The sequence below is a fragment of the Marmota monax genome, unplaced genomic scaffold, assembly GCF_021218885.2.
Source record: "Marmota monax isolate L192 unplaced genomic scaffold, Marmota_monax_Labrador192_F-V1.1 WCK01_AAM20220418_F8-fsc00366, whole genome shotgun sequence".
Classification (NCBI taxonomy): Eukaryota; Metazoa; Chordata; class Mammalia; order Rodentia; family Sciuridae; genus Marmota; species Marmota monax.
Genome location: NW_026693123.1, coordinates 131883 through 159783, shown reverse-complemented (window position 1 = coordinate 159783; position 27901 = coordinate 131883). Strand labels below are relative to the sequence as shown.

The following is a 27901-nucleotide window of genomic DNA, read 5'->3' as shown; positions in this document are numbered from 1 at the left end:
GAATGCTTTCCAGAATCATGTTGATCCTCTACAGTCAGGGTTAGCCAGGACTTGAGCAACAGCCATGGATGGAGCTTGCCTGCCAGTGTCATTGCCTCCATTCCATCAGGTGCTGCCACTGTGGGGATCTGCAAGTGTGACTAAGGGTCTGATGTCGAGGGAGGACGTGAGCTCCACAAGTTTCACTGCAAACTTCAGCACTCAGTTACCCTGTGCGTGGGTGCATGCTCCTGGACTGGTGCACATGGCCTCCCAGCACCTGCCCAACACTGCCATTAGTGTTAACCTTGCATAGACATTATCACCTTCCCATTTAAAGGGCTAAAATTCAGCACAGAACATTTGGCAGTGAAACCATTCTTCTTTTTTTTTTTTTTTCTCCCCTTTGATCTTTTGTTTTGTCTTTCAAAGTGCCATGATTCAAAGGATGTCTTCCTTGTGTCTGAAACAGAAGAGTCATGTGGGATGAGGGTATGAGGCCTGAATAGGAACAGCCTCTGGGAGCATGTGTGTCTGTTGGATGGCTATCCTGGGCAGTGCCTTTCTATCCTGCACCCCCTTGAATGTGCTCGTGAGGCATGATACCATCTTTGTGAGGAGGGGGAGACAGAAGCACCTCTTCACTGGATTCCTTGAAGCAATAGCTGAACATGCTTTGCGGTCAGCTCATTTCCCTCTTCTCTCTGTTCCATCTCTGCCACCCTCTACCACCCAATAGAGAGAGCAGTTTTTCACTTCCCAAAGAAATTGGGAAATGGTTGTAATAAAGTCATACCATAGATCCCAAGACTCTTGAAGGTAGTGAATTTATGGGCAATTGATGCTAGTGTTCCAGTGTGATTCTTCAGCTTCTCTGTTATCCTGCCTGCGGGGGTTGGGGGGGATTAATGACCTGTCATGCAAAGGTTATGACAGAAAAGTAATCTTTGATGATGTGGCCTCCTGCTGCTAAAGTAAATGAGTAATATTTTAAAGTATCCACTTTTTTTAAACATCAAAATACTGTCGTTTATTTGATTTTTTTTCCCTTTTGTCTTCATGTGAAGAGAAGAAAGCCAGCTAAAAATAACTGATAATTTTTTACATAGCAGTTTTCCAGCAGGTGCCAAGAGATGTACAGATTCTGTGATGGGTAGATCAGCTCTTCATTGGGCACTAAGGGAAGAAGTGAGGGTGTCAGCAATGATGGAAGAAGGACCTTTTGATTGTATTTCACTTACTTTCAGGAGGACACTATTTACTTCCCATGATCTTACCTCCTTACTGCCCATGCCTTACTGTGTTTTGTCAGGTTCTGTTATATTATATGCGAGAAGGATTTCTGGTTTTTTACTCTGTGTGGCATTTAGGATTCTTTCTTCAAGAAATAAAAAAAAAAAAAGAAAAACAAAAAACAAACCCATATCACACTGGCTTTAGTGATAAAGTGAATTTATTGGCTTATGTTGTTGAAAAATCCAAAAGCATATAGCTTCAGTTAGGTTTGATGCAGCTACTCCATAGTGACCACAGACCTGGTTTTTTTCTTCTACAGGTATGGCCCCCGCAGTGGTTCCCCTACCACCTCCCCATACCAAGAATGGCTCTCCTTATAATCCCCAAATGGCTGGCAGAAGCTTTTAGGGTTATATCTATAAGTCCAGTGTCCACATGTACATGGGAGAGTCTCAGAAAATCTTTTGTCTTACAGTCTGTGAAAGGTCCTACTTAGGTTATGTGCTTATCTTTGGATCAGAAGAACATAGTACACTGATGGCTTAGTCTGGGTCACATGATCCATGTCCATAGTTGCATGTGTGCGCCCTTGTGTGTGTTGAGGAGTGGGGGTGTCAGCTGCACCACAACCACATAGATCCAGAAATAGATATTGTTGGGAAGGGAAGAGAGTTGAGAGATCATTCGGAGAAATAACTAACAAAACTTTTTTTGTGAATAAAATGATATACTCTTTTTTTTTTTTTTTTTAAATTCAAGGTGTTTCAAGTGATTAATATTGGTACTACAAATACATCTCCAAAGTCAGGACCTTCTGTTTTCTACCAGAAGGTAGAAACCATCAAAACATTCTATCTTCTCTTTTCAGTGGACAGTTTGCAGTGGTGAAGAAATGCCGTGAGAAAAGCACTGGTCTGCAGTATGCTGCCAAGTTCATTAAGAAAAGGAGGACCAAGTCTAGCCGGCGTGGCGTGAGCCGTGAGGACATTGAGCGGGAGGTCAGCATCCTGAAGGAGATCCAGCACCCCAACATTATCACCCTGCATGAGGTCTATGAGAACAAGACAGATGTCATTCTGATCCTGGAACTGTGAGTTCTGTCCATGTTGGGTGGGAGAGAGGGTGTGGCTGGGGGAGCTCCAGCTTCTTTCCAGCTGGACAAGGCAGTGGGGCGTCCTGGAGCTGCATGGGAAATGGATTCTGCTGCACTGTGTTAGAGAACAAGTGAGCTGCCTGGCTTGAGACTTGGCTACACATATCTGGAAGAACTTCTAAGGAGCAGCTTTCATTAATGAGGATCCACTGGATTTGCAAGAGGGTCACCCATTCTTAGGCTTTTCCATTTATCTGACTGTTCCTCTACATTTGTCATGAGCATTTTCCATTATATTTCAAGCATAGATCCTTTTTCCTCTGTTCCTGTCTTCCCCGTTTCTCTCCCCTTCCTGTGTTCTCTTTCCTCCCCCCTTCCTGTATGTTGTACATACAAACACACAACCCATTTTTAACTGTTGGAACTGTCAACACTAATTATACGAATGGGTGAAACAGAACCAGAATCACTCGCATTTGATTATAGGATTTGTTTTTAAGCTATGTTGCTGATTTTCTTAGGCAAGTTCTGCCCATTGGATGTTATTACAGGCAACTTACGGTAGCTCATTGTTCTGTGGTGTTTCTAGTCTCCATCTCTGTCCCTCTCTGTCTTCCTGTCTAAGTTGCTGTGTGGGGGGCCCCATTGTTTGTCACTGAGTCCAGGAGCACCTCTTGGTAGGAGAGAAGCAGCCAACCAAGGGCATCAGCTGGATCTCTCTGTAGGCTCTCGAGATTGAGGCACAACATGAGTTCTCTGAGGGAAGAGGAATGCATGGAGCAAAGGAAGATTTTGTGATAAACCCACCCTGAGTGGTTCTTAGCCATGGACGGAAGTTTCCATCCATGTCCTAGGAGACACTTGAGCTTATATTTGCCTGTCTGCCAGCCCAACGGCTTCCATTCTTTTTGTATCTCTGATTTTTTTTCTCCCTCTCTTCCCTTTCCCTCCCTTTTCTACCCCTTCCCTCCTCTATCCACCTGCTTTTTCTTCCTTCCTTCTTTCTCCCCCCTTTCTTTTTCTTCCCCTTTCTCCTCCCTCTCCTGGGCTCAAATGACCCTCCTGCCTCAGCCTCCTGAGTATCTGGGATTATAGGCATGGCCACTCAGCCTGGATAATTTTCACTGAGGCTTTGTTTTTGGATGGGGGGTACTAGGGATTGAACATAGGGGTGCTTTACCCCTGAGCTTCACCCCAGTCCTTTTGATTTTGAAACAGGGTCTTGCTGAATTGTTGAGGGTCTTGCTAAATGGCTGAGGCTGACCTCCTGGATCACTGGGGTTATATGTGTGTGTCAGCCTAATTCTCACTGATTTTTTAAAGCCAGGGAAGGAAGTGAAAGGTTTACATGGTGGTTAGCTCACCCCCTGGCGCCATACTTCAGGTACTGGTGGTCCCCACAGCTTTTTGTCTCATCTCTGGGTTTTGGGCACAGCCCCAAATGGGTTTCAGCCACAGATTTCTTACCTATAGAAGCGGTTAATAACATCTACCTGAAAAGTTATTTTGGGAGGTGAACGAGATAAGAATTTTCAAATATTAACCACATTGCTGATTCATAGATGTGTTTTATGCCTGTTTCTTTTCTTCCTTCCTTTAGACCAGAAGTTCTCAACCTTGTCACTACTAACATTTTGGGTTGGATTATTCTTGTGCATTGTACAGCATTTAGCAACATCTGTGGTTTCTATGTGCTGGTGCCAGTTGCACCTCTTCCTCTCCTTGCCCATTGTGGCAAGCAAAAATTAAAAAATGTATGCAGAAATTGTCACATGTCCCCTGGGAACAAGACCCCCTTTCAGAACCTCAGCTTTAAAGGAAAGATTCGGCTTGAAGGAGACAGGAGACTAGGGGCCTGCTTTGGGTACACAGAAGAAAAGGGACACATCGCGTTGTAATCCTTACTGTGGCTTTATATGGCTTCTGGGAGGCCATGGGCTTATTAAACTTGAGGACTGGGGACCAGACAGAACTGAGCTAACCAGGGCAAATCCTTTTGTGTCTTGAAGCTGAATTTCCCTTCTTTAAGGCTTTGTTGAAAGAGATCATGAATAGTGCCTGGAAACAGAAGCATCACAATTCATCACTGTTTTGCCTTTTCAAAGAATTCCCTGGTTGTAATCAGTGGCTTCAGAATATCTTGTGTCTTCTTTTCACACTAAAATATGTAAAAGATGCCTATGTGTCACTGCCCTTCTTGTGCCCACTGGGTGTGTATGTTCTGAATTACACTTCTGTTAACTGAACCCATTTTGTGGATATTTTCCTCTAGGTACATTTACCCTATGCATAAATTGGATGACATAGGATTCTCTTTTTTACCATTTGATATAATTTTTAAAAATTTATCATGTAATGTATGATATTGGAGGAAGGTTGTATAATTCTATGCAAGTTAACAAATGTAGGTCATATAATCACCACTCCAATGAGGATAAAGCACTTTTCCTCACCCTAATTGTTCCAGCATCCCTTGTGCTATTTTAGTCACTTCTAAGTCTTGTACTCCCTAACCCCAGCAACCACCAAGCTGGTCTTCATCACTAGCGTTTTTTTATTTTGTTTTGTTTTGAAAATGTCAAGTAATAGAACCGTTTAGTATATAACATTTGAGACTGGCTCCTTGGACTCAGCATAATTTTTTATTTTTATTTTTTGATGGTATTGAGGATTGAACCCAGAGGGATAGAGGCATTCTACCTCTGAGCTACATCCCTATCTTTTTTTAAAAAAATAAAGTTATTTTGAGCAGGGTTTTGCTAAGTTGCTGAGGCTGGCCTTGAACTTGCAATTCTCCTGCCTTCGCCTCTGGAGCCACTGGGATTACAGACATGTACACTGCCACACCCAGTTGATTCAGCATCATGCTTTGAGATCTGTATGTATCTCATTCCTTTTTATTGTTGAATAGTAGTCTATGATATGGATGCCTCTTTGCCTATCTACCCATTAACAGCTATTTGGGTTGTTTCTAGTATTTGGTGATTATGAATAAAACTATTAGAACCATTCTCATAGATCTGTGTTGTGAACATATGATTTTATTTCTCTTGGGTAAATATTTAGAGGTAGGATTGCTAGATCCCATGAAAAGTATATATTAATATTGTAAGAAACCAGCAAACTGTTTTCAAAAGTGACTGTATCATTTTACAATCCCTTCAGCAATGGATAAGAGTACTTGTTGCTCTGATAGCCCTTGACAGTGTCAAAAAAATATGATTTATATCTGAGTTACATCTTTTTATCTATATTATATATATATCTTTTTATCTCTCTATATATTCTTTCTTTCTTTCTATCTATCTATCTATCTATCTATCTATCTATCTATCTATCTCTCTATATATATAGTTATAGGGATTCTAACAGGTGTATGACCGTGTACAAGTTTACCTGCTCACTGTGATGACCTTGAATAAAGGTTGTGGGAGCTCACCAGGAGCAACAGTAATTTGGGAGTGGGCAGAAGAGGTCTTCCTCACAGAATTCAGCACATTCTTGATTACTTGTTCTCTGTAAATCCCAGCAACTCTTGTGAGTTGATTGTTTTTTCTCTTTACCCGCCAGGCATGCACAGGGATGAGATGGTTACTCTTATGTGTCATCTTGTCTGGGCCATGGACTGCTGAGGTATTTGGCCAAACATTATTCTGAGTGTTTGCCAGAGGGTATTTCTGGATGAGGAACATTTAAATTAATAGACTGAGTAAATATGTAAAAATAACATTATCTTTTATAAATATATATTTATAATAATATAATTCATAAATAAATAATTATGCTATACAATTCTATAATTCATATACATAAAATTTTGTGCGTAAACATAGTTATGTACATAACTTATAGACACATGATTTATATGTATGTGTATACATAATATACATAATGTGGAATATAATATGTAATATATTGTTTATACATTATATAATAAGATGCATTATGTATGTGTATATATTTATATCTTAAATTGTTTCTGTTTCTTTGGAGAATTCTAATACATTGGTGCTAAATATCAAAGAGGTAATGTACCTTTTTTATTATCCCAGAATCCTGTCTATTCACATTGCCATGAAGAGTTGTTTTAAAAAGTTTTTAATAGATAATTCAAACTATGAAGTCTGTCCAAAAGAAGTGATTATCTTTGAGAAAATTATCATTTTTCTAAAATTTTAATAGCTTTAAAGGAAGCTTTTGGTCTTCATTGATAGGTGCCATCTGCTCTTTTATTTCTAAAGAATTCTGAAATATGGGTGGTTAAGAAGAGAATAAAAATTAAGAATTTGTCAGAAAGTAACCCTGTGACTTAAATTGCCATTTATCAGCACCCTATCAATATCATTTTGTCCCCCATGGTACTGGGAATTGAACACAGGGGTGTTTTGTCACTGAGCTACATCTTTTTATTTTTTAGTTTTTTATTCTTTTTTGTTTTATCACTTATTTATTTTTATTCTATTTTATTTTATATCTTTTTATTTTATTTATTTTATTTTTTATTTTGATATGAAGTCCAGATAAGTTGCTGAGGCTGGCCTTGAAATTGTGATCCTCCTGCCTCAGCCTCCTGAATCATTAGCATTATAGGTATGCACCACTATGCCTGATCAGCAATCTTTAAATGGGTCTTTATTTTGGATTTATTGCTTTGGTATGAACTCCATGTCAAGTCCAGCTTCTTTGAGGCTTATTAATGAAGTGTGTTCCCTCATTGAGACCTTGTTTCTGCCTCCTCCTGTATGTGATGAGTTCTCTCCTTGAATCCCAAGCATATCTTTGCCACTGAGACAGAGATCTCAGACTACCATTCCACTGTTTCCTGAACTGCTTCCTGGACCTGAAAATATATATTTGTGGTCCCATATGCAGATACTATTTCTTGTTCGTTTTTAAGGCATAGTTGTCAAATACTAGAGGCCAGGATTCTAGGCCCTTTAAAATTATTGTAAGCCTGAATTTGCCTTCAAAGCGATAAGTTTTCTCCCTACTTGCTTCACTGGAAAGTCAGTTGTTCTCAGTGGATTTGCTGTTGCAGCTCAGCATAGCATAAACATGAAGGAGGCATACACGATGTCTCAACATCACAATTTCATCTCCTCCACATTCTATTGTTCCCTAATGAAGTCATGCAGATATAAAAATCTCACCTTCTTGTGTTGCTGCCTGCCCACATGTCATTGTGCGGGTAAGCCACTACCAAACTTTGATCTTCAGAGCTTGAGTCATTTCATAATTGCCTTGTCACCTGGAAAAGAGAAGACAAACTTAAAGAACTTAAAGTCAATGTTATTTCTTTTCTAAGTGTGGGGCAATGTTCTCTAAGCTTCTAGTATTCTTTTCCTAACCTTGCTGCTCAGAAGTAGCTGTACATTTTGTTCCATGGATGGCGTTGTACTTTTCTTTTAGCTCTTTCCCTATCCAGCTACTGTTCAAACCCAATAGCCTTTAGGGACCAGGGTGGCAATGTAAAATGACCATGGTTGGTCTCCATAGCACCTCAGTGTCAGGGAGACATCAGGGAATTGTGGAGATGGCTGAATGTAATCCTCATGCCCAATCTCAAAGGGACAGCTAACAATTAGTTGATTGTGGAATTTTAGATCCAGTATTGCCAAATCTTGCATTTTTTTTCAAGAGAAGCCTGTAATTTAGGTTTTCAATGATGGCAATCAGCTTATGGTATTTAAAAGAGAACAAAATAAAATGTTATCTGAAGGCCATGTGAGCCTGCAACTTTCAGAGTCAGCCTGTTTCATATAAGTGATAATATAATTAGTTCATCGTCATCCTAGGAGAAGCAACAAGAGGCAAGTGCCGTCAGAGATGGCCCCAAAGGGCTAGTGATTCAGCTGGAAGGGCATGATGCACACTTAGCATTATAAAATGAGTTTTAAAAATATCCAGAATGGTTTAAAATGGTGGTTCTCAAATATTAGCAAATTAGTCCTCCTGGAAGGCTTCTTAAATTTTTTTTAAGCTATCTTCTCAGAGTTTCAAGGTAGGACCCACAAATTTGTGTTTTTTTTTTTTTAAACAGATTCCTAGGTGCTGCTGCTACTGCTGCTGGTCTGGGGTTCACTTTTTGATATGCTGTTAAATGTTGATTGTGTCCCTCTGAACTATGTTGAAGTCTGTCTTCTCCTACCTCAGAATGTGACCTTAGTTGGAAACATACTTGTTGCAAATGAGACTAGTTACGATGAGATCATACTGGAGTAGAGCAGGACCCTAGTCTAGTCCGACTGGTGTCCTTATAAAAAGACCCTGTGAAACAGATACAGGGGAATGCCTCTGGCAGACAGGAGACTGAAGTGAGGCATCAACCAGCAAAGGAATACCTGAGTCTATAGGAATTAGATTCCCCCTCAGATCCCGCAACACCTTAATTTTGTACTTCTGGTCTTCAAAGTATGACATAATAATTGTTGTTTTAAGCCACCTTGTTTGTGGTACTTTGTTACACCAGGCCCAGGAAACTGAACAGAAGTACTGGTTGAACTGTTTCTAACGGTTACTAGAGTAGGGGCCTACTTACGTGTTAATCTAGTCTTTTGTAAGTTAATGTGTTAGTCAACGTTTGGTTGTTGTGACCAAAATACCTGACAAGAACAACTTAGAGGATGAAAAGTTTATTTTGGTTCATGGTTTCACAGATCTCAAATCTATGGAGGGCCAACATCATGGTGAAAGGGTGTGGTGGAGGAAAGGTGCTCAACTCAACATAGCTGGGAAGCAGAGTTGGGGAGCAGGGGAAGAGTACATAGAGAAGATGTACTTTTCCAGGGCACATCCCCGATGACCCATCTCCAGTCATTTTCTATCTGCTCACATTTACCACCCAGTCAGTCCACTTAAACTAGGATGAACTGATTAGGTTACAGCTCTAACAATCCAAATATTTCACCTCTGAACATTCCTGCATTAACTTAGGAGCTTTTGGGGGACACCTCATATCCAAACCATAACAGCTACTTAAAAACAAAACACTGTCAGTAGGTGATAACACCATCAGTAGGTCACTGCAAATAAACCTTGCTCAGGCAGGAAGCTGGGCAGAGAACGATTGGAGAGGGGCAGGAGGTTCAGGATCTAGCATAAGGAAGAAAGGGACAACACACAATCATGGCCTCTTTCAGGATGGTTACCTTACTAGCTTTGAATCACCTGCCTGAAAGGTTACCAGGTAAAGATTTAGAAAGCAAAAGTGGCAAAATGCCTAATAATAATTGACATGATGGTCCATTACAAGAAATCAAGACAGTTTGGTTCTCTAATTCTTAATTTTCCCCTTATTGGTTCTTTTTTCAATGTTAAGGCACATTTTTACAACAAAGTAACCCTGTTTAGGACTTTCCCTCCCTTTCTCCATGTCTCCCTACCTTCCTTTCCAGGAGTTTCCACTTAATGTATTCTGGTATGGTTGTAGTCAAATTCAGGACATTGCATCATTTTTTTTTTTAATTTATAAAGGTAAATTTTATTAATTTTTTTTATTGTAGAAAAGAATGCCCCACATAAATTCTACCATCTTAATCATGTTTCAGTGTGCAATGTAGCAATGTTAGCTGTATGTACTCTGTTGTGCAACAGATTTCTAAACTTTTTCATCTTGACAAACTTAAATGCTATCCCTATTGAATAACAATTCTTCTTTTTTAGCTCTCTTTCTGATTCCAGCTAAGTTAATAATTTCTAGGATTCAATTTCTTCATCACAAATAACTGCTAAGTTGTACTCTTATTTGTGAATGCTAGATCGCTTCATGCAGGATCAATATTCAGTTGGCTCATTCTGTGTTTCTTAGTCAAACTGAGATGCAGAATAATCAGAATGTGATCATGAATTCTGTTCATTGTATATCAGCATGGTGCATGATGTAAAGGAATATGTGGTGGCCTGGTCAGCAAATTGAGAACTACAGGAGCCTTTTAGGAAACAAATGTAGTGATTAAAATGATGGTTCCTAAACATGGTAGAAGTGGCACAAGTTGTAAGAAGCAGAGTGTGGTGGCAGGGACCTAAGTGAAGCAAATAATGAGGTGTATCTGAGGCCCAGGCCTTCTAGTCACGTAGTTCTCCACTTCTCTTGTGGTGCCCACAAAACACAAAAGCATCTAGGGGCTTCTTCAGTGCTTCTTTGCTGGCACATTTGTTCTCTCCACTCAGCTCTTTTGACTTTTTGAACTTTTGTTTTTATTCACAAAGGTAATTTCAAGAGCTATTGTGGCTTATACTTTTGGCAGCCTGCTCCTCAGATATCTCTTATTAAGCAAGAGCAGAGAAGTAAAGTGCCTTTGGCAACAGCCTCAACCTTTCACAATAGAATTAAATCACAGAAAATAGGTTATTTTCTACTCAGGCATTCTCTTGAGAAATAAAGCCCTGTGTGTGTCTTCCCCTATGCATGTTCTATTTGCCAGATCAGTCGAAAAGTGTTTCCTTCCTTCATGTTATTAAATTGGTATTTATACTTACTTAAGTGGATCATTTGGTTTCTGGACAGTCTTGAGAAATTCAGGACAATGGAAATCTGAAAAACAAACCACATGTGGCATCTGTAAGCTTATCAGTCTATAGATTTTTGGACATTTTTATAATTTTAGTATCTGGCATGAGGGTCTCTTCAGTGTATACATGAGTACTTCGAATCTCTGCTTAGCTCCAAAGAAGACCTGCAATTTGGGAAATGGGGATCAACCACATGGCTGTCCACCATGTGGACTTTTGTAGCCCCAGGTACTTGGTTTTGCTTAGACTTCTTCCAAGGGGCCACAGACTCTATACCCAGGCCACTCTGTGAAGTGTTTACACTTCCTCTTGGAAACTCACAGCCATGTCATAAATCTTGTTTCTCTTCCTGTCTTGGCCAACCACTCCTGGAGCCAGCATACCAAGAGATCAGGATAGAAAGGGACTCTGGAATTTTGGCTTAACCGACCCCTCAGGAATGCTGGTTTTACCTCTTGTTTGTCCCCTTGCCTTGCTGCTCCCGTGTCTTTTGCATCCTTATCGTTGGCTACCTCTGCAGCTTCCTCTTCATGTACAGAGCCCACCTCCCTCTCAGGCCCCAAGGGCTGCCACGTGGGAGATCCAGGCTCAGCTCAAGTGTTCCACCTGGCTTTCCTCCACACTGGTCAGATGGTACCTTCTCCAGGCCCTGCTGTGTCCAGAATTCTGGATTGGTGATTGGAGACAGGAAGCTGGGGATCATTCACCTACAGCTGCTGCTTCAGAAGAAAGAGTCTGTAGACCACAAATCACTGGAAGTGTCATCATATTGGACTACTATCGAAAACAGACCAACAACAATCTTTCCAGAACCACCCATTAACCCCTCAGACCTTCCCCTTCTGCCTCATATCCTTGTAAGGTTTTTTGTTTGTTTGTTTTTGTTTTTTTAAAGCAAACAAAAATACTTTTAGAAATAACCTTGTATTGCCTTTTCCCTCTTAATTTGTATTTCCAAGTAACTAAGTATTACCTCACCTCTGTTTAACCTCTCCGCCCCCACCATTGCCAAACATGTTTTTAATATTGTTGGCATTACAGTGATGTAAATGAGGACCATTAGGACCATAGTGTAACAGTAGTAAACAGGACACAGTGTAACAGTAGTAAACAGTAGTAAACATTCTATAAGGACATGTCTGGCTCCATTTCTAGGCTCTGAACTAAGGCAGTCCCCATGTATGGCCACTGAGAGATGAATGAATGCCACTTTATTGACAAAATGAGATATAAGTGAGTCATGAGCCACAAGCTTCACTTATGTCTTCTTCCCTAGACTACAGAAGTTCTAGTGATCTTTTTCTGCAGCGTTTGAAGGGGAAAATTAAGTATGATTGATTGTTTCAGAAATGTAGAGTACACCATCCAGATGGTCCCCATCAGGTTGGATCTTCACAAACTGCATTAAGAGAGAAAATATAGTTAAATGATGAAGGTAGCTCTTCCTGGAGAGGGAAGCCAGGCTTCTTTTGTGCCTGTTTAGACTAGCCACTGTGGATTCCTCCCTTAACTTACCTCACTTAACCCTTGGAGAGTGGCAGTGTCACCACCTCATGAGAAAGAAAGTTGCATACACTTACTACCAGATGCTGTTGGGAGGGTGCAGGGGGAGATGGAATTGTAGACGGTAGCCTCTTAGGGAGGGATTTTTTTTGGTTGAATTTTCTAAGCCCTAAATTTCTGTGCAACTTAGCCTTCAAACCTCACTGTCAATGAGCTGTTGAGTCACCCTTGCTTTTTCCCTCCTCTGTTAGTGATTCATATGTGCCGTCCGTCCTTGAGCCCCACTAACCCCACTCAGTGCATTTCAAAGAGTGACTTAGAAGTTATTGAAAGCCAGTCTTTACTTGGAGGGCCTCTGACTTTTCCATTTCTTTCTCTAATACTGCTTCTCTGGAAGCCATGTCTTTGATTCTTATTTCTTAGCATTTCTGTGAAATTGGTTGGAGGCAGAAAAATATCCTTCTTTTTCCTGTCAGAGTGATGGATCCCAGCAGATAGATGAGTTTGTGGGGGCTCTGGTGTTGGAGCTGCATATACATGTTTGCCTCCCTCAATATGTTTTCTTAGAGGGCAAGATGGTATCCTACTTCAGCACCCACAGTACTTAATACTGTCATTGAACTAACAAATACATGCCAAGTTCAAATACAGTGAGAAGAACAACTTGATATGATAAAAGAGTCATATTTGGCTTAAAAACCAGGATGCTGACCACTGTTGAGGGCATCTTTCCTTGTGAAATGATGATCTACTGATTTTAGCTTTAGTAAACACACTCTTGACTGTTTCCTGAGGAGTAGAAGTTCTTTATTCTACAACATCAAGGTTTGAGTCAATATGGATTCTTCCAGGAAGCAGATGGCACACACAGAGAAATTTGAGACTGTTCACAAAGGAGTATGCAAGGTTCAGGGAAAGGACAAATGATGGGGAAGCATCCTTTTGGAACTGAGTCACAGAGCTATAACCACCCTTGGATGTGAAGAGTAAGGAAGGCGAGTGGTTTGAAGACCTTGGAAAGGATAACTTCCTGGAGAGAACTGTCTGACATGAACTGAGCCCTAGAAAATGGGACTCAGCCATCCCATCACTACCTGTTAGGAAGGAAGCAGGATTGACTTCACTCTCTTTTCCAGTTGGTGATATATTTTGGCCAAACCAAACTAAAAACCTACTGATAAGGGAAACTTCTGACTCAGTCTCTATGAACAGCCTCCCTGGACCCAGAACTAGATATAGAAAAGTAGAACATGGATCTGGAAAATAGGTAGAAAATAATCTTGCTCTGGGTTCAAAAAGATTTCTCTTGGTTCTCTAGTTCCCTTGATACTTGAATCCTGATGCTGTGGCTAAGTAATCCTTTGGGTTCTGCCACTCAAAGAACTTTTGGATTCCTGTTTTCATTACCACTCTCCCACTTTTGCTCTGGTTCATTATCTCATGAACTCTTCCCTGAATTTTTAAGGCATTCTCTTATTCTGTACTGTTAGATTTACTTCCAGATTTATTACAGATTAACAACTTATCTTACTGAAAAACCTTCAGTGAATAAGGGCATGAAAAGATGATCAGTATCATTTGTCAGTAGGAATACATAATTAGAGCCCCAAGATACAATTTTATATCCAACTAGGATGCTTCTAATTAAAAAGATAAATGATATCAAGTGTTGGAAAGGATGTGGAGAAACCGGAACCCTCATACATTGCTGGTGAGAATGTAAAATGGCAGAATACTTTGGAAAATAGTTCGTCATTCTTTAATATGTGTAAGAGTTACTATATGACTTAGCATTTCCACTTCTCAGACTGTCCCCAGGAGAAATGAAAATGTATCTCCACACAAAAACTTAAATGTGAATATTCGTAGTAGTATTATTTATAATGGTCAAAAAGTGGAAACAAACCAAATATCCATCAACCAATGAACAAAACATGGTACATTCATATAACAGACTGTGATTTGGCCATTAAATATAAGGTACTAATACTTACCATGACATGGATGAACCTTGAAAGTATGCCAAATAAAAGAAGCTGGCTTAAAAGGCCATATGTTAGTATGATTTAATTTATATGAACTGTCCAGAATAGGCAAATCTGTAGAGATAGAAGATGAGTGACTGCTAGTGGGCAAAGGGGATTCTTTTGGGGGGGTGATGAAAATATTCTAAAATTAGATTGTGGTGATTATTGAATAACTGTGAAATACTAAAACCCATTGATTTGTATACTTAAAAATAATGAATTCTATGGTATGTGAATTATATCTTATAAAACTTTTAAAAGCATCATTGAGGGCTTCCATCGTCCTGCTGAATGAAGTCCATGATTCATAGAATGGTGTAGACTCCTTGATTTTTGCCAAGGCCCCTTATTATATCATTCACTTCCCCTCCACCCACTTCCTCTCTGTCACTTATACTTTATCCATAGAAAATCTCTTGCCATGATCAGGTCATACCTTTTCCCCCTGAAGAATTCTTACTCATCACTTCTTATACCCTCAACTGTTTTTCTGCCTACCCAAGTTAGATTTAATTGATCTTGTATGTGTGTTTTTAATCACCTTTTAGAATTGTGTTGGTTATGGCATTTATAATATGCCAAGCATCCAGGAGAGGACATGAATGTTAGCCCACAGTTTTCTCAGTATAAGTGGCTGAAGTTAAGTTCAGTCCAGGTGACTAGCTACGGGAGGACTATGATGATTCTCATTAACAGCATTGAAGGACCTTTCTAGCTAAGGATGGGGGAAGGAAGAGAGGAACTGAAGACAGAGATATTGCTTCCAAAAGACTCTGCATCATTTGTGACCTGCTGTGCTTCTAGCAGTCCTCTGTCATTAAAGCAGAGCTGAAAAGTGTTGGGACCCTATGTTCAAGTTGGGTGCATGGATGGAAAATGTGGACTGGAAGGACAGTTGATGGGATTTCAAGGGACAGGAGTTGAGAACCTATTGAAAGTCTGGCATTATCATGCTAGATGCCAATCAAATGGCAATCAGAAGTGGGTGGCCAAAATTAGAGCTGCCAGTGGGCATTGGCATGTAGTATAATACCCATCACATAGCAGGTACTTAAGTGTTTATGTGCAGAAGGAAAGAAAGAAAGAAGAAGAGCTCTTCAGACAATTAAGAGTCCTCTGTGCCCATTACAGTATTCTTCATGACATCAGCCCATATCCTGTCATAGCCTCCGACTTATGCTGTTGAAGTGGAGATCAAAATCTTGTCTCCATCTTCCCAGAGGCCTCTGATGGGGATGGCTGTGTGCTCAGCCCCCTCTGCCAGAAGAGCAGGGTTTCAAGTTACTCCCTCCGTTTCCTTTTCACTTAGGTTGTCGGCAGCTCTGTGTCCCCTCTTCTATTAGAGCCAGGTCCCTTATCCTTAAAAGGGGGAAACTGAGAGGGGAAGTGATACGACAGCCTCATCAACTTCGAGTGAATTTCAATAGCTTTTCCATCTCTTCCTCCTCTTCCAGGTCTTCTTCCTCCACCTCAAATACATCCTCAAACTGAATGGAAGGACCCTTCTGCTCTGTGCCCATTAAAAGCTCAGCTCTTCACAACTCAGGGGTGGCAACACCTGTCTTTGCATTGGCCGTGCCCTCATCTGATGGGCTAGTGGTCTTTCATCCTGGGATTTCCAGATCATTAACAGCAATCAGCAGCTTTCATTTTAGCTCTTTTCACTGCATCATCACGGAGAACTAAACCCATTCGAAAAGTAGGAGGAGCTGCACCTCCGAGCTTCTGCTGGATAATAGTCTTCCCTTGTTTTCAGCTAAACTAAGACAGATTGATTTTGGAGTAAACCTCCATCTATGGCCGTCCCAGCTTGGTTTACTTCCCACTGGCCTTTTGTTCTAGCGCCAGTTATAATTGCCCTGGCTGAAGAGATGTCTGGCTGCCCCAGCTTTTCCGTTTGCCCCACTTTCAATTGTCCTAATTATTTCTGTGGGTCTCCAAAGCTTGGGCTGAAGCCATTAAGTAAAAAGAGGTTTGGCATATGTTGTGGTCTTTCTGCCTATTGACTTCCTTATTTTCCTTTGCATGAGTACTTTCTGTAGTTCAGAAATCTGCTTGCAACAAATTGGAAAGTGGTTCTGTATCTTGTCTCAGCCTTTTATCCACCCTCTTTCCCCCACTACATTGCCTAAAGCAATGCTTCCTTCCCCTTTTCTTACCTTGGTCCAGTATGTTTTGAACATGGCCATTGGTTTGGACCACTGAAATAAATGAAGCTCTTTGTGACTGGAGAGGACTACCTTCAAGGTCCAGCTTGGCACCCCAGGCCCCATGTAGACAATTTGAGGGCTGCACATTTGTAGCTCTGCATACCTGTATATCGTTTATGGTGACCCAGTTGGCAGACTCAGCCACTGAATTCTAGGATGCTGTGCCTAGAGGTCCAAATGTTTTCTAGTGAACTTCCTGTCTGAACCAAGCTAGCCAATGCTTCCTCCATTCCTGGAGCCAACGGAAGTATCTACATCTGTTGTCCTCCCTAAACTTCCCAGAGTAGGGGATAGCTTTATTGTCCTTCTTGTGTATGTATCACCCTCACTGTAACATTTTTTCTTTCCTTTTCATGCTGGGCATTGTACCTAGGATTTCAAATATGTTAAGCACTTTATCTACCACTGAACCACACCCCCAACCTTGAATATTCTCTAGACTTCATCTCTCTTGAAATGTAGAACCCAAGACTATCTTTAGTCTTTTGGATGTTGACAGATGGGTGGCCCAGTCTCATGCCTCAGGTCTTAAATCCACACTGCATCGCCCATTCAGGTAGCTAAGGATCTACTCTGATTTCAGGGTTCCTTTCTAGCATACTAACATCTGGTTTTTGAATTTGTTTCTATTTTCACCTGAAATGGATGTTTTGGATTCTCTCTCAACTCTTCTCTCCATTAATTGAGATCTGAATGACTCCAGATCCAAGAATTTTCATCATTCTAATCAGAAACATAAGGTTCCCCACATCCACAAGACTCCCTAAAGCCTTAGCTATATCAGGGCCCTTTCTCCAACATTGTTACCTCTCTCAAGGGCATCCTTTAGTCTCATGGGATTACTTAAGAAATGCATTGAGCCAGTGTTCTACAAAGCCTTCTTGATGCCATGTGCTTTTTAAAAATTATTTCTTTCCTGAACTAATTGGCTCCATAATTTTCATTTCTGGGAGCTTTAAAGAGATTCTGACTTCATTTGTTTGAAATTTTTGTGTTATCTCCCCCATTTGTTCCTCTTTTGTTTGACTTATCCCCTATAGAAATAGAAATGCAAGGAGAGGGAGGGCCAGTGGTTTATGTGAATCTATTGTAGGTGTGATAATAGTCTATGCAAAACATCCTGCAGGGGGTTAATGTGTCATTTCACTAGGCCTTGATAACTCACAAAAACGATGATCAATGTTTTCTCCTCTAGAGATTTGTCTATTACAAACCCCTTCTTGAAACCCAGAGCATATGAAACCTAGGGCATATTCTCAAGATTGACAATTATTTTGATCTATTCAACTGGTAGAGGGAAAGGGATTCTGTTCCCTGAAAGAAGAAGAGAGAAATAAAAACTATTTTTGGTTGTTGGCTTATTTTATAAATGTCTCATTATGTTGTACATGCTTCCTCAATTTGAAAAAAATCAATTTTTTTTCCTTTTTTCTTTTTTCTTTTTTTTGGTACCATGTTTAGCTGAAAACCATAGCCTTCTGTCTGAGAGTCTGCCTCAGCAAACTGCCACTTGATCATTTTATCTTGAACTTGAGTTTGTCATCCTTTAAGGCAGGGGTCTGGATGATCTTATCAAGACTTGAAAGCACAATAGTTGATTGTGCTATGTTGGCAACTACTCCCACTTCTTAAACATTCAGTGAGGGGGTTGGCTGTCATATGGTGCCTGCTGGTATTGATAAATCATGATACGTTTTCTTTTTACCATTCTGGCATCCTGTCCTCATCTTGGATGCTGAAAGAAAGTCATGATTCTGCTTTTTTGTTTGTGAATGAAAGTAATTGCTTTAAAAATATTCATTTTTCCATAGAGGCTATTCTTGAATCCAACTTTACAGGTATGTCCTCCAGGACTATGAGGACCAAGTTCTTGAGGTCAAGAACTTTTTAGGGATCACAAATTCTTTCTTTCTTTTCTTCTTCGTTTTTTTTCTTTTAAATAAAATAAGACTAGGGCCATCCTTTTCTTTTCACACTTGGCTGAACAGGTTTGGTCCACCCATGCATGTGGCACATAAACTCTAAAAACATAAGATTTTCTGTAACACCAAGAACAGTGTCTCCCTCAAATCATTGGAGGCCTAGGTCAACTTGAATTCGATGAACTGAGACAGAATTCTTTTAGTTTTTGGAGAGGTGGCATGATCACGTGCTGGGCAGTAGAGAGGTTTAGGAATGGAAGTATGAGACTAGTTAAGAGTTTGTATGAAAATTGGGTGTCAAAGAGGAAACATTTAAATTTTTATTTTTATTTTTATTTTTTTAATTGGTTGTTCAAAACATTACAAAGCTCTTGACATATCATATTTCATACATTAGATTCAAGTGGGTTATGAACTCCCATTTTTACCCCAAATACAGATTGTAGAATCACATCGGTTACACATCCACATTTTTACATAATGCCATATTAGTAACTGTTGTATTCTGCTACCTTTCCTATCCTCTACTATCCCCCCTCCCCTCCCCTCCCATCTTCTCTCTCTACCCCATCTACTGTAATTAATTTCTCTCCTTGTTTTTTTCCCTTTCCCCTCACAACCTCTTATATGTAATTTTGTGTAACAATGAGGGTCTCCTTCCATTTCCATGCGATTTCCCTTTTCTCTCCCTTTCCCTCCTACCTCATGTCTCTGTTTAATGTTAATCTTTTCCTCCTGCTCTTCCTCCCTGCTCTGTTCTTAGTTGCTCTCATTATATCAAAGAAGACATTTGGCATTTGTTTTTTAGGGATTGGCTAGCTTCACTTAGCATAATCTGCTCTAATGCCATCCATTTCCCTGCAAATTCCATGATTTTGTCATTTTTTAGTGCAGAGTAATACTCCATTGTGTATAAATGCCACATTTTTTTTTTATCCATTCATCTATTGAAGGGCATCTGGGTTGGTTCCACAGCCTAGCTATTGTGAATTGTGCTGCTATGAACATCGATGTGGCAGTATCCCTGTAGTATGCTCTTTTTAGGTCTTCAGGGAATAGTCCGAGAAGGGCAATAGCTGGGTCAAATGGTGGTTCCATTCCCAGCTTTCCCAGGAATCTCCATACTGCTTTCCAAATTGGCCGCACCAATTTGCAGTCCCACCAGCAATGTACAAGAGTACCCTTTTCCCCACATCCTCGCCAGCACTTGTTGTTGTTTGACTTCATAATGGCTGCCAATCTTACTGGAGTGAGATGGTATCTTAGGGTGGTTTTGATTTGCATTTCTCTGACTGCTAGAGATGGTGAGCATTTTTTCATGTACTTGTTGATTGATTGTATGTCCTCCTCTGAGAAGTGTCTGTTCAGGTCCTTGGCCCATTTGTTGATTGGGTTATTTTTATCTTATTGTTTAATTTTTTGAGTTCTTTGTATACTCTGAATATTAGGGCTCTATCTGAAGTGTGAGGAGTAAAAATTTGTTCCCATGATGTAGGCGCCCTATTTACCTCTCTTATTGTTTCTCTTGCTGAGAAAAAACTTTTTAGTTTAAGTGAGTCCCATTTGTTGGTTCTTGTTATTAACTCTTGTGCTATGGGTGTCCTTGTGCTATGGGTGTCCTATTAAAGAATTTGGAGCCTGACCCCACAGTATGTAGATTGGAGCCAACTTTTTCTTCTATCAGACGCAGAGTCTCTGATTTGATACCAAGCTCCTTGATCCATTTTGAGTTAACTTTTGTGCATGGTGAGAGAAGGGGATTCAGTTTCATTTTGTTGCATATGGATTTCCAGTTTTCCCAGCACCATTTGTTGAAGATGCTATCCTTCCTCCATTGCATGCTTTTAGCCCCATTATCAAATATAAGATAGTTGTAACTTTGTGGATTAGTCTCTGTGTCCTCGATTCTGTACCATTGGTCCACCCGCCTGTTTTGGTACCAGTACCATGCTGTTTTTGTTACTATTGCTCTGTAGTACAGTTTGAAATCTGGTATCGCTATGCCGCCTGATTCACACCTCCTGCTTAGAGTTGCTTTTGCTATTCTGGGTCTTTTATTTTTCCATATGAATTTCATGATTGCTTTATCTATTTCTACAAGAAATGCCATTGGGATTTGATTGGCATTGCATTAAACCTATAGAGAACTTTTGGTAATATCGCCATTTTGATGATGTTAGTTCTGCCTATCCATGAACAGGGCATATTTTTCTATCTTCTTCTATTTCTCTCTTTAGGGTTCTGTAGTTTTCATTGTATAAATCTTTCACCTCTTTTGTTAGGTTGATTCCCAAATATTTTATTTTTTTTGAGGATATTGTGAATGGGGTGTTTTTCCTCATTTCCGTTGCAGACGTTTTGTCACTGATATACAGAAATGCCTTTGATTTATGCATGTTGATTTTATATCCTGCCACTTTGCTGAATTCATTTATTAGTTCTAGTAGTTTCTTTGTAGACCCTTTTGGATCTTCTAAGTATAGAATCATGTTGTCTGCAAATAGTGATAATTTAAGTTCTTCTTTTCCTATTTTATGCCTTTAATTTCTTTCGTCTGTCTAATTGCTCTGGCCAGTGTTTCGAGAACTATATTGAATAGAAGTGATGATAGAGGGCATCCCTGTCTTGTTCCAGATTTTAGAGGGAATGCCTTCAATTTTTCTCCATTCAGAATGATGCTAGCCTGAGGCTTAGCATAGATAGCTTTTACAATGTTGAGGTAAGTTCCTGTTATCCCTACTTTTTCTAAAGTTTTGAACATAAAGGGATGCTGTACTTTGTCGAATGCTTTTTCTGCGTCTATTGAGATGATCATATGGTTCTTATCTTTGAGTCTATTGATGTGGTGAATAACATTTATTGATTTCCGTATATTGAACCATCCTTGCATCCCAGGGATGAATCCTACTTGATCATGGTGCACAATTTTTTTGATGTGTTTTTGTATCCGATTCACCTGAATTTTATTGAGGATTTTTGCATCTAGGTTCATTAGAGAAATTGGTCTGTAGTTTTCTTTCTTTGAGGTGTCTTTGTCTGGTTTCGGAATCAAGGTGATGTTGGCCTCATAGAATGAATTTGGAAGAGCTCCCTCTTTTTCTATTTCCTGAAATAACTTGAAAAGTATTGGTATTAATTCTTCTTTAAAGGTTTTGTAAAACTCCGCTGTATACCCATCCAGTCCTGGGCTTTTCTTGGTTGGTAGTCTTTTGATTGCTTCTTCTATTTCATCCATTGATATTGGTCTGTTCAAATTGTGTGTATCCTCCTGACTCAGTCTGGGCAAATCATATGACTTAAGAAATTTATCGATGTCTTCACTATCTTCTATTTTATTGGAATATAGGTTTTCAAAATAATTTCTAATTGTCTTCTCTGTAGCATCTGTTGTGATATTGCCTTTTTCATCCCGTATGTTAGTAATTTGAGTTCTCTCTCTTCTTCTCTTCATTAGCATGGCTAAGGATCTGTTGATCTTATTTATTTTTTCGAGGAACCAACTTTTACTTTTGTCAATTTTTTCAATAGCTTCTTTTGTTTCAATTTCGTTGATTTCCGCTCTGATTTTAATTATTTCTTGCCTTCTGCTACATTTGCTGTTGTTTTGCTCTTCCTTTTCTAGGGCTTTGAGAGGAAGTGTGAGCTCATTTATTTGTTGGTTTTTTCTTTTGTTGAGGAATGACCTCCAGGCGATGAATTTCCCTCTTAAAACTGCTTTCATTGTGTCCCATAGATTCCGATATGTTGTGTCTGTATTTTCATTTATCTCTAAGGATTTTTTGATTTCCTCCTTTATGTCTTCTGTAACCCATTGATCATTCAGTAACATACTTTTCATTTCCCATGTGATGTAGGGTTTTTCCTTCCTTCTTTTATCATTGATTTCCAGTTTCATTCCATTAGGATCAGATAAAATGCATGGTATTATCTCCACCCCTTTATATTTACTGAGGGTTGCCCTATGGCATAATATATGGTCTATTTTTGAGAAGGATCCATGTGCTACTGAGAAAAAAGTATATCCACTTGATGATGGTTGATATATTCTATATATGTCAGTTAAGTCTAGGTTATTGATTGTGATATTGAGTTCTATAGTTTCTTTATTCAACTTTTGTTTGGAGGATCTATCTAATGGTGAGAGAGGTGTGTTGAAGTCACCCATAATTATTGTGTTGTGGTCTATTTGATTCTTGAACTTTAGGAGAGTTTGTTTTATGAACATCGCTGCACCCTTATTTGGTGCATAAATATTGATAATTGTTATGTCTTGTTGGTGAATGGTTCCTTTTAACAGTATATAATATCCTTCCTTATCCCTTTTGATTAACTTAGTCTTGAAGTCGATTTTATTCGATATGAAGATGGCCACCCCTGCTTGCTTACGAGGACCGTGTGCGTGGTATATTTTTTCCCAACCTTTCACCTTCAGCCTGTGTATGTCTTTTCCAATCAGATGTGTCTCCTGGAGGCAGCATATTGTTGGGTTTGTTTTTTTAATCCATGTTACCAGCCTATGTCACTTTATTGGAGAGTTTTAGCCATTAACGTTTAGAGTTACTATTGATACATGGTTTGTACTTCCAGCCATGTTTGATTATTTATCTTTTTTTTTTTTAATTTAGTTTGTTTCTCCATGATTAGCTTTCCCCCCCGCCCTCTGTCTTTACTGAGGTACTTCCCACTGTTGGTTTTGGTTATTGTTTTTCATTTCTTCCTCGTGTAGTGTTTTGCTCACGATGCTTTGCAGTGCTGGTTTTCTGGCTGCAAATTCTTTTACCTTTTGTTTATCATGAAAGATTTTTATTTCGTTGTCGTACCTGAAGCTTAATTTTGCTGGATACAAAATTCTTGGTTGGCATCCATTGTCTTTCAGTATTTGAAATACGTTGTTCCAGGATCTTCTCGCTTTCAGCGTCTGTGATGAAAAATCCGTTGTTAACCTTATTGGTTTACCCCTGAATGTAATCTGCCTCCTTTCTCTTGTAGCTTTTAATATTTTCTCTTTGTTATGTATATTGGATATCTTCATAACAATGAGTCTTGGCGTTGGTCTACTGTGATTTTTGTATGCTCAGTGTCCTGTATGCATCGACAATTTGTATATCCATTTCCTTTTTTATTTCTGGAACGTTTTCTATAATTATTTCATTCAGCAGGTTGCTCATTCCCTTGGTTTGAACCTCTATACCTTCCTCTATCCCGATGACTCTTAATTTTGGTTTTTTTTATGTTATCCCATATCTCTTGGATGTTTTTCTCGTGATTTTTTACCAGCCTTTCTGAGTTGGCTAGACTCTTTTCAAGATGATATATTTTGTCTTCATTATCTGACATTCTGGCTTCTACTTGCTCCACTCTGTTAGTGATACTCTCATTTGAGTTTTTAATTTGGTTTATAGTTTCCTGCATTTCTAGAATTATTGTTTGATTTTTTTTATAATCTCTATCTCCTGATAAAGATGCTTATTTGCTTCTTTTATCTGTTTATGTAATTCATTTTCAATGTGTTCTTTCACTGTTTGAATTTGCTGTCTCATATCCTCTTTAAGATTCCATTCCATCTGTCTAAGGTATTCCTTGAGTTCTTTATTTGACCATTTTTCTGATGCCTCTAGGTCCTCCTGAATATTTAGGCTGTCCTGCATTGTTTGAACTCCTTTTCTTCCTTGCTTTTTCATGCTGCTCATGTTACTTCTTGTTCTGTTTGACTGCTGAGTTACTGTTTACTCCTATAAATTTATTTGATGCTTGGGAGGAAAGGTATTAGAAGGGAAGGGAAGAAGTCACTGTCGCCGCCTGTTTCAATGAAGTTATCTCCTCCGACGCATTCTGATGACGTCAGTTCTCTGCCATTGTGGTATCCCATGCAAATAGCGACAGTTCATTCCCTTTGTCGGGTGACCAATGCAACGGGTGGGTCCTGACTGGCTCTGCCAAGCCCCGTCTCAATCCTGTGGCCACTGCCTATGAAGGCTTGGTTGGTATTAACCTCCGCAGGTTCAGAAGGGCCGACCAGTTGTTTCAGCGGGATCATTTAGTGCTGAGTCACAGCGGTTTGTCTGCGAGATGCAGGCGAACGGGAGCTTGAATTCAGTCAATCCGTGTTCTGTGTGTGTTCTCTAAATTTTTTTTTTTAAGTTGTAGATTGACACAATATTTTATTTATTTATTTTTATGAGGTGCTGAGGATCAAACCCAGTGCCTCCCATGTGCCAGATAGGTGCCATAATTCTAGCCCACAGAGGAAGGATTTTTGAAGATGAATGAGCTAATATTTCTTCTCGTTTAATGAAGAAGTCATGAAAGAAAAATTTCAACCTTTTTAGAAAGCTGAGCATGAGGTGGTAAAACCCTAGGATAGGAGGTAATACTTTTTCCCTGTGGAGGGGAGCTCAAGCAGCTTATTTTTTTTCTGAACAATAATAATTGCCAGTATTAAGTTCTTTTTATTTGTCATGCATTGAAGGAAACAAATTGTATACACTGTGTTGTTTAATCCTCACAAAGCCCAAGGAGGTAGTAGTCTGAGCTTCTCTTGGTGCATAAGAAGAAACTATCCAAGGTTTTGTGACTGAAAATGGCAGTAGCCATTTGACCTCAAACCTAGTTTTGATAGGGCTCAGCAGGGACAACTCTCCCAGGCTGAAGGATACTTTTTAAAGATGGTCCCTCACATGACTGGCAGGGCATGGTGATGCTGGTGTGAAAGAAGTTCAGTCAGGGGGATCCCCTCCTAAGGTGGCCTGTCACATGGCTGGCACAATAGCACTGGCTTTCAGCTGAGTTGAGTGAGACATTGATTCCACTACAAATGTACTTACTCCTTGATTCTGCTCCACAGTGCTGCTTGAGCTCTCCCACAGCATGGCAGCTCAGTTCCAGTGGCAAATATTCCAAAACAAGTCATGGAAGCTGCTGGTTTCTTAAAAGCTGGGCTTGGAAACTGACTCAGCATCAGTTCTTTCATGTTCTATTAAGTAGGCACAGAGAATGCCCAGATTCAAGGTGGAGGAGAAAGAGACTACAACTCTCAATGGGTAGTTTCAAAGAATTGTGTCTGTCTTTATTCTACTAGGGGCTCAGAAAGGTTAAGTGCCTTGTCAGGGATCACACAACCATGAAGTAGATAAGTCTCTGTGTTCTCAGTTTTTCTAGGTCCTGTGATACACCTGAGTTGGCCAGAGTACCTGACTGGCCTCCTTACAGATTTCTCTGCCTTTTGCTACAATTAACTGGGCCTGTAGCATCAAAGCCCATCACAGCTTCAGGTGTCCAATGAAGTAGATTCTATAAACATTCCTAAATCCTTCCACCCTGTATTTGAATTTGATTTTAAGCGTAACCTTGGCAGGATCCTAGACTTGGGAAGGAAAGTCCCAAGGATGTTTGAAGACCATCTTCAGATTTGGGAAGGGTGGTTGTGTAGGTCACAGAGGGCTCATGCTCTTTGAACATGTTGTTCTTGAACAGATGATGTGGGACAGTTGGTGGGCCAAAGCCTGCCACCTGTTTTTGTGTAATCCTTGAGAAATTAAAAAAAAAAATGTTTTTCCACTTTTAAATGGTTGAAATAAAACTAAGAGGAATATGTAATGGAGTCAAATAGTTGTCTCACTGAGCAAAAGCCTCTCAGACAAAGTTTGTTAACTTCAGTTCTAGAAGGAAGATCAGGATCTACCTTATCAGAGGCAGATTTCAGGTCGGTACAAGAATTTTCTAACTAGATCTGTCTCAGCATAAGCAGCAGCTCTCAGCTGAAGGCTCTGTTGGCATATGGCTGTGCCACTGTTGGTCAGTGTTGTGTTGATAAATAGCTAAGAACTGGCTCTCCAAAGGAGATAGGCCATGGTTTGCAATATTTGCCTATTTCTATAGCATAAATGCTCCCCCATGGCCAATTTCCCTCTACTAATGTGATGTCACTAATGTAGAGTTGGGAAGGAAGAGGCATGGAACCAGCTGTCAGGAGTTTCAGCTGGTCCCACTGTATATAATGCTGCCCTCAGATATCTCCCAACATAGGAGTCAGTTTTTAACACTCAGTTTTTTTTTTTAAATATTTACTTTTAGTTGTAGTTGGACACAATATCTTTATTGATTGATTGATTGATTGTGTTGGGGATCAAACCCAGGGCCTCACCCATGCCAGGCGAGCGCTCTACCACTGAGCCACAACCCCAGCCCAACAGACAGCTTTTTTTTACTGCTCTGACCAAAAGACCTTTTTTTAAAGGAAGAAAAGTTTATTTGGGGCTCATGGTTTCAGAGGTCTCAGTCCATAGAAGGCCAGCTCCATTTGTTGGGACTTGTGGTGAGGCAGAAATGTGGTGGAAGAAAGCAGCTCAGAACATGGTTTTAGGAAGCAGATAAAGAGCTGTGCTCAACAAGCACAAAATGTATACCCCACAGGAACCCTCCCAGGACCTACCTCCTCCAGCCACACCATAGCTACTACCCACAGTTACTACCTAGTTACCCTGTATCAGGGGATTAATGCCCTGATTAGGTTAATGCTTATAACCCAGTCGTTTCATCTCTTAACTTTCCTGGATTGTTTCACACAAGAGCTTTTCGGGTTGGGGGAGTGTATGGGGGTGGGGACAAACTTGAGATATTCCATCTCCTGCACTCATGGGAAGCCATTGTTAATAGTCACAAACACAGATTAAATATCTTACCCTAGACCCCACAGTTACTAAATCCCCCTATTATTTCATTCAATCTTGATTTCACAAAAAGATTGAGTATATTCAAATTTAAAACTTCAGTTTAACAAAATGTCACTTTAAGCAAAGTTGAAAGGAAAATGACAAATTTGGAGAACACATTTGGAATATACAAGAGATTAAACTTTACTATCCAGAATATGTAAGGAACACAATCAATTAAAATTAAAAACAGCAAAAATCCAGTAGAAAAATGGACAATGGGTGTAGACAGTTTACACTCATTCAAATACAAATGCCAGTAATCATGAAGGACTATCTGTCTATAAACAGGGAGATGTCTGATAAAACATTCATTCATTTTCTTTTTCATTCCTTAGATTGGCCAAAAGTAATAGTATCAAACAAGTGATGCTGTGAAGCAAAAGCAATGTTTGTAAGTTACTGATGAAGAGTTTAAGTTGATATAGCATAATCTATGACTGTCTAACCTGTGATCCCCAAATTCCACAGTGGATCTAGAAAAGCTATCACATTCTTAAGAGCAGCAGGTGCAGAAACAATCATTGCCTTGTAGTTTGTAATAGCAAATATTGAAACAACATAAAGTCCAGCAGTCAGGGAATGGCTAAATATAGTTTGAACTGTATGTCTACATACACATTAGGTAGCATTGAAAATAGTAAATTGCAGATCAACACAGGTAGTCTGCTACCACTTATGTTTGCTCTCTCTCTCTCTCTCTTTTTTT

The 27901-nt window shown here is 39.7% G+C and overlaps 1 protein-coding gene across 3 annotated transcripts in view; it reads left to right on the top strand.

The window, feature by feature from the left end:
* Window positions 1-27901, top strand: part of Dapk1 (death associated protein kinase 1) — a 189457-nt gene that overhangs the window by 97431 nt on the left and 64125 nt on the right. For 2 of the 3 annotated variants that reach the window (XM_046455009.2, XM_046455010.2), the window contains exon 3: window positions 2084-2305. In XM_046455009.2, the coding sequence (XP_046310965.1) occupies window positions 2084-2305 (222 nt within the window). Of the gene's footprint in view, window positions 1-2083; window positions 2306-5878; window positions 5942-27901 lie in introns of those variants that run through there. The other variant, XM_046455011.2, reaches the window with a different exon arrangement.